General features: G+C 39.9%; 1 protein-coding gene across 1 annotated transcript; it reads left to right on the forward strand.

The window, feature by feature from the left end:
* Positions 1-266: 266 nt before the first annotated feature.
* LOC6040039 (2-(3-amino-3-carboxypropyl)histidine synthase subunit 1) lies at positions 267-7,465 on the forward strand. Its single transcript, XM_001849462.2, has 3 exons — positions 267-848; positions 906-1,687; positions 7,026-7,465. The coding sequence occupies exons 1-3, from the start codon at positions 581-583 to the stop codon at positions 7,344-7,346; spliced, it is 1,371 nt and encodes a 456-aa protein (XP_001849514.2). The 5' UTR covers positions 267-580; the 3' UTR covers positions 7,347-7,465.
* The last annotated feature ends 202 nt before the right edge of the window (positions 7,466-7,667 follow it).

The following is a 7,667-nucleotide window of genomic DNA, read 5'->3' on the forward strand; positions in this document are numbered from 1 at the left end:
GCATAAAAATTGAAACAGAACCTCCTCAACATGGATGTCTTTTGCAAAATCACATTTTGAACAGCGTAAAGGCAATTAACGAAGTTTTTAAAAAAATTAAAAAAAATGTTTTTTTTGCGATTTTAATTTGATAGCGCACAGTAAACTCCACCCACTCTCCCCTATCCCATTGTGTTTTTAGTCGAATTCCCTTTTGATGTTTTCTTTTCTCACACACTCTCCCTCTCTTAGCTCAGCTGATCGTACTCTCTGTTGTCGTTCGAGGTAGCCGTCAGTCTCTTTGGTGGTGGGGTGGTTGGTGAAGGTAAATCGCCTGTTCGCCGTCATAACCCATGTGCAGTTTGTCACGTAATCCAACTTTATTAGTGGAGTGTCCAGCAGGCGGAACGGAGCGACGCGGGGAGTTTTATCCACTGTGCGAAGTTAGAGTTGAAGGCGTGTTAGGTCTACCTGACCTGGTTAAGCTTAATACAGCGGCGACCTTCGAAAGGTGAGAAGGTGTTGCAAATTTCGTTCCGAACGCCACGAGGACCAAGAAACAGTGACGACCCGTGGAACCTGTTGTAACCACATACTAGCCATGGCAGCGGTCGAGGTCGCACAACCTGCGGACATTGCAGCTGCTCCGGTGACGGATGAGGTAAAGATTGTGAAGGCCAAGCCCGTCCGGAAGGTGTTCAAGGGGGCAACCCGGGTTGTGAACAAGATTCCACAGGCTTTGCTGAACGACGTTGAGTTGAATGCGGCTATCAGCGTGCTGCCGACGAACTACAACTTTGAGATCCACAAGACCATCTGGCGCATCCGGGAGATGAAGGCCCAGCGGGTGGCGCTGCAGCTGCCGGAAGGTGAGTTTAATTCTTGGTAGTGTATTTGACCAGATTCTAACAGATTTGCTCTTCCAGGTCTCCTGATGTTCTCCCTGGTAATCAGCGACATCATCGAGCGGTTCACCGAAGCGGACACGATCGTGATGGGCGACGTTACGTACGGTGCGTGCTGCGTAGACGACTACACGGCCAAAGCCCTCGGCGCCGATCTGCTCGTGCACTACGGCCACAGCTGTCTCATTCCGGTGGACCAAACGACCGGCATCAAGGTGCTGTACGTGTTCGTGGACATCAAAATCGACGCGCTGCATTTCATAGAAAGTGTCAAGCTCAACTTCGGCGACGGCAACCGCAAACTTGCCCTGGTCAGCACAATCCAGTTCGTGGCGACACTGCACGCAGCCGCCAAAGAACTCCGCGAGGCAAACTACGACGTCGTTATCCCCCAGTCCAAACCCCTTAGCCCGGGGGAAATCCTCGGCTGCACCGCACCTCGAATCCCGGACGAACGCACCCTGATCTACCTCGGTGACGGTCGGTTCCACCTGGAGGCGGCCATGATTTCCAACCCATCCCTCGAAGCCTACAAGTACGATCCGTACGAGAAGCGGTTCACCCGCGAGCACTACGACCACGCCGAGATGCGGCGGAACCGCAAGCGAGCGATTGACGCAAGTCGTGACGCGAAACGATTTGGGCTGATTTTGGGCACGCTCGGCCGGCAGGGGTCGCCCAAGGTGATGGAGCATTTGCGCAAGCGATTAAAGCATCACAACCGCGAGGCGGTTATCATTCTGCTGTCGGAAATTTTTCCCACCAAGCTGGAGCTGTTCCGCGAGGTCGATGCCTTTGTGCAGGTGAGTCAGCGAAACGCAATTATTGGGGGTTGTTTTTCGTAATTTTAGGGAAACGCTAATCATACTTTGCTATGCTGGAATGAGTTTATTAAATGATAAACACTTGACATGCATAAATTTGAAACCGATGCACAATAGAATGAAGAGAAAAAAAAATAAAATTGGAGGAAAGTGAAATCAATTACACTTTGAGAAACATTTAGCGGTTTGCTACGAAGAAAAGAGATATTTTTAAAGAGTAGCTAAGTTAACCAGGAAAACAGTCAAATCCATAATTCTAAAGTTCTTCTTTCCAATGATTTTGTTAACAGATCTAATTAGAGCTTCCAATTTCCCGTCCCGAAATCTAGGGATTTTACTTTCAAAAATATTTGACGTATGTCACAGTTTTAATTTTTCGATATTGAAGCAATTATATTATAAATTTCGACGAACTGTTTGAATTCTAAATTGTAATATATTATTTTGAACTCACGTTTTAATATATTTCCTGCTTCAAATCTCAACAATTCCTCTTCCATAGGAAAGATTGCTCTGTTCACGGAGCTCAAAATATATAACGGTATTTAAAAACATTTAAATTGCTGTATCTCGAGAATTACATCAGCAAACCTTCCGAAAAATGGCCCAGAGATGCCTGACAGTCATATGAAACAAAATACGTCATTATCTCTTTTCTTATTGAAAATCGGATGTAACATCTTAAAATGGCTGTATCTCGAAAACTATATCAGCGAATGTTTTCATGTTTTGCTCAGAGGTGCGTTATGGTGTAAGGAATAGATAGACAACAAAATTTTGGATTGCATATATTTTTTCATTATAACGGTACTTTGAGCACCGTGTATTCACCAAATGGTGATTCTTCCAAGGGAATGATGGAAAGGGAGGAATCACAAATCCGTATAAATAATTTCAAGATTCTTCAGGTGTAATAACCAAAAACGCGATCAAAAATTAAAGTGGAAGAATAAGGCTTTTAACTGCTTATTTAATTGTCGGTGTACAGGACGCCGCACTGTTTAATCATTTTCTGACGTCCATTCAATTTTGCAGTCCAAACTCGGTCATTGAATTGGAAAAATAAAATTCTTTTTCAAATTTTCTTTTCTTGATTTGTGTGCACCTACGTCGAAGACCAAGATTGTTTACTTTTTGCTCTTTGGTCTGACAGTCTTGGTCTGACAGCTTTATCATGAATTTTGGTCTGGTCATAGACCAGACTAGGCGAGGGATAGGACACAGCACCTTCCTGGATTTTTCAGTTAATTTTTGTGTACACTCAACCCCCGGTGGTTGGTCACTTTTTCGTTTGACACTTTTCTAGTTTGTACCCCGTTGGTTGGTCTATGTCAAACTAAAAAGTGACGAACTGTCACTTTTTACACGGCGCTCACGCAAACTATCAAAACAAACCTTTGATAGTGTGTGTGAACTCCGTGTAAAAGGGGTGTCAAACTAAAAAGTGACCCCGTTCGTTTGACAACAGTTGGTGTGTAATTCATTTAACCAAAATTTCATAACTTTTGATTGTTTTTATAAGGCAGGAAAAGGGTGGTCCATTCAGCCCCCAAGTGGATTTTAATTTAACACTTCCACCACCCAGCCTCTAAATGATTTGAAGGTTCCGTTGTTATTTGATTACCTTCGTAATAGCTCCTGGTAACATTATAAACATTGAACAAACTTTTTCAAACAATCTAACTTTCGAGAAAGCTTATTTAAGAACCTCAAAATAAACCACATTTGCGTGGTTTTGTCAATAAATTTACATTTTTGCTCATAATTCGAAAAATACAACGAATTCAAATTCAAACGTCGTTTTCGGTGTGGTGATGTTATTTGACGTCCTTTATAAGACCCTTGCCTTACATTTGGTCAAAATCCATTCTAAAGCCCAAAACCTAATGTGGCCCATTTTGCCCCCACGGACCAGTCTGGCCCCCCTGCCCCTAAAAGTTAACTTTTGATCAAGTTTTCATTTGGGGGTTGTTTTTTACCCCAAATGAAGATAATTTTATGGTATAGTAGATACTTTAAACTAAGTAGTGCTTATATAACTAAAGTTTCATTTTTAGGATTAAAAACCTTCCTATTTTCGCATAAGTTATATTTTTGGTCCTATTTCGGCAGAAATACTATTTTTTTGTGATTATGAATCAATTTTATCAGAAATAAAACCTGTTCAATGTGTTTGAACTTTTTTCATACTAAAATGTATGGAAATTTTAGTGCGCACTTTTCCCCCGCAATTTCTTTTTAGGAAAAATGATGGTGTAACATAAGAGCAATTCCAGCTCAAAACAGAAAATTTTTAGGTACTATTTTCTCGACCCTCTCCGATTTCAATGAAACTTTGTGTTTATGGTTTTCGGCAATTTTTATATGACAGACTTGTCTTTGACCACTTTTCAAAATAACTCGTTTTTTGATGATTTAAGCTAATTTACTATTCAGGTACTACACTGAAAAAATATTATGTTTTCCGTTATGAGCAATGTAATTAGTTTATATCTGTAAGCCCATACATCCAATTGAAATGTAATCAAAGACAAACTTATGGAAAATTGGACGAGCTTTCCGGTAAAATTTTTATCGAGACTGAGAAATCAAGTTTTTCATGTATAAATTGCCAAAAACCATCAAAAAACCTATTTTTTCGACTTTTTTATTTTTAAAAACCGCTGTAATTTCACAAGGGTTGAACTTAGGACAACAACGCACAACGGTCAATATGGAGACTTTTATGTAAAATTGTCTGGAGAATCGACTCTCGTGTTCGGTTTTTAATTTTTTTTTTAGATTAGAGCACTTTTGAAAAAAAAACAGTTTCAGTAAATGATTTTTGTATTTTTTTAGGTGTATTTTCACAAAAAAAAATTGAACGAAAAAAAAATCGTGGGCTCATCTTCAAATTTGACTTTTAACCCTCTAACGCCCAGAGCTGTTTGCTTATCGTAAAAATAGTAAATGGCTAAATTTTGGTACAATAGGGCAGAAAATACTTTACTTTGACCCACAAATATCGAATTGGTGCAAAAAAGTAGAATTTGGAGTGATGCACCAAAGCACCATCAGGAAGATGAGCAACTTTTTTTAAATCAAAATCTAGTTTTCTTCAAATCTATTGGTTCAGTTTTTTGAAAATGCTTCGAAATCTGTTAAAAACTACCTATTCTTTGCTGTAAGACCATATTTCTGAAGTATTAACTACAAATTCTAAAATCTCTGCATTTTCAGGTTTCTTTGATAGGTTCATTCAAAACCCACAAACAACCATTTTCATGAAAAATGAAGAAAATAATAAAACCATCGGTCTAATAACAATGTTTTGTCTTGTTTATGTATAGTCAAAACGTTTATAAACTTTTGTTTTGATAAAAATAAGCTTTTTCTGTAATTTAGAAAACAGTGCTCCTGAATATTTAGTTGCTCATATGCCTAGGTGGTGCTCTGGTGCATCAAATGAAAAAGGTTGAAAAACACTCAAAACCGGTCCAAACTCACAATGTTAATCACAGGGGTTCTTGCCCAAGGTTTAAATGATAGCAGAACATTTTTGGTTTCATAAAATTTTATGTTTGGTAATTTTTACAGGCTTTCGAAAACAGGTCTTATTTATTTCCCTAAAATTGGCCCATTTTTGTTTACATTTCGCACTGTAACTTTGCTTGTGCTTAACCAAATTTGATGAAATTTGGGGAGATGTTAGTATACATTCTACATGAACGCCTGCAACTTAAAGCACCATGAAATGTTGTGTTAGTTCCGAGATATTTGAGTTCAAAGTTTTGGTGCTCTGGGCGGGGTTAATCTTAAAAATCAAAAAATCTCATAAAAGTGGAGTGTTTTTTTCTTTCAGTGTGTTTTTCGGAAGTTTGTCTCTGACCACTTTTTGATACAATGGAACAATGATTTTTAAATTACGAAATACAAAAATATTTGAAACATTTACGGCCTTCTCAAATGTCATTATCAAGTGAAACTGGCTCCACAAAAATGGCTTATCATTCCAACGCCCAAGGCTCCAAAAAAGTTGGAACGGTAACTTCAACTCGCTGGTTATCGGGCATAACTCACCCAATCAAGATTATTCTTTTTTCCAGTGATTTGTTAGGATGTCCAGATGTTCCTAGAACTTTGCAGAACTCAATTTGATCAAATCTGAAATTTTTGCGATCAAAAACATCGTTCCAACTTTTTTTTTCGCGTGTAAAAAAAAATTCGCCTAAAATTCCGCGGAGGCAGTCTTTTTGAAAAAGTTGGAACGATGTTTTCGGTCGCAGAAATAACAGATTTGTTCAAATCAAGTTCTGCAAAATTTTAGGATCATCTAGACATTCTAACAAATCCCTGGAAACAAGAATCGTCCCGATTGGTTGAGTTATGCCCGAGAACCAGCGAGTTGAAGTTACCGTTCCAACTTTTTTGGGAGGCTTGGGCGTCCGTGTAAGTTGGACATGCGTTGGGCGTTCCAGTGTTATATAAGCGTAGGATAACATATCTACAAAGTTTCATTGAAATTGGAGAGGGTCGGGTACAACCGATTCCCTATTTGACATGGAATTGCTCATAAGAAGACGAATTTCAAAAAATAGACAAAACACTAGCTAAATGGTTTCAAAGTATTCGTGAACCTGAAGTTTGTAAACTAAAGTTTTGTAAACTTCAAATATTAGACCAAAATGGCCCAAAAGGCCAAAAGTGACTTTGTCCGATAACTTTTACTGTTACGTCAAATCGACAGGTGGCCGTGACCAGATGGTAAACTTCATTTTTTTCACTTTACTTTTGTAAATACATAAAATTGACCGTAAGACAAGTCAAAACCCCAAATATAAGCTTTTTAAAAGGCTGGTGCGCACCTTTGCCCCGTGTCCCCTTTTGCCCAGTACTACTCTACATTAATTGATTTTAAAGCACCATGCGTCTCCAGCAAAATGAACCGGAAACTCATTTCGATGGAAAAGCATGGTACTTTAAGTTCGATTCTTTCATCTTTCTTCTGAAACATGGCGAGGTAAAATTTGAAATAAGGAATATGATTTTTTGAAAAATGTGGTTTTTGCGAAAATCGTTTAAAAACGCAATTTTTTGGAACACTTTATTTTGGATAGGACTACCCTAACAGCCAAAAAAAAACAATACGGGCCGAACCGTTTAACCAAAGAACCCCCATGCCAAATTTGAGCCAAATCGTAGCTCTTTTGATCTGGATCCTGCTGGTTTGACGTGGAATCGCTATATATTGTCTGATATATTTTTATTTTAGTTTTCAAAACTATGTAATAGTTTTTTTTAAATTATTTGTTCGTTTTTTTTTTCTCCCCAACTCCAGGTGGCCTGCCCGCGCCTTTCCATTGACTGGGGCACCGCCTTCCCGAAGCCTCTGCTGACCCCGTACGAGCTCTCTGTGGCGCTGGGAGACGCCGAGTGGAAACTTGACGAATGTTCCGAGCCGACAACCAACGGCACGACAAACGGCAGCAGCACCGCTGTTCCGAAGGAGGTCTACCCGATGGATTTCTACGCCAACAAAAGCCTGGGCGAGTGGACGCCCAACCACAAACCGTTGGACATTTGCGAGAACTCGCTGGACGGTGGATGCTGCGGCCGGTGTACGGAGGAGAAAGGCGGCAAGGAGAAGAAGAAGGACTAGACGGGGAAGCTCGGGTGAAGATTGCGTGTGTTCCGGGAGCAAAGAACGTCCTGTGCGTTGCTTCTGCTTTATTTATATTGACAAATTGAACAATATATAATAACATAAAAAGCAGGAAATCTTTTTGTCAATTTGCTTTTAATTTGAAAGAATCCTTCAAAAACCTGCTGATGGCTGACTGCTTAGCGTCCCAGACCACCAATCCAAAGGTGTGAGATCGAATAACACCTGATTCATTTTCGTTTGCAGGCCAAGGGTGCACATGATACTGATGATACTCGTCGGTTGACACACCTAGGCGAGGAACATCCCGGAAAGAGC

Source organism: Culex quinquefasciatus, chromosome 2 (genome assembly GCF_015732765.1).
Source record: "Culex quinquefasciatus strain JHB chromosome 2, VPISU_Cqui_1.0_pri_paternal, whole genome shotgun sequence".
Lineage (NCBI taxonomy): Eukaryota > Metazoa > Arthropoda > Insecta > Diptera > Culicidae > Culex > Culex quinquefasciatus.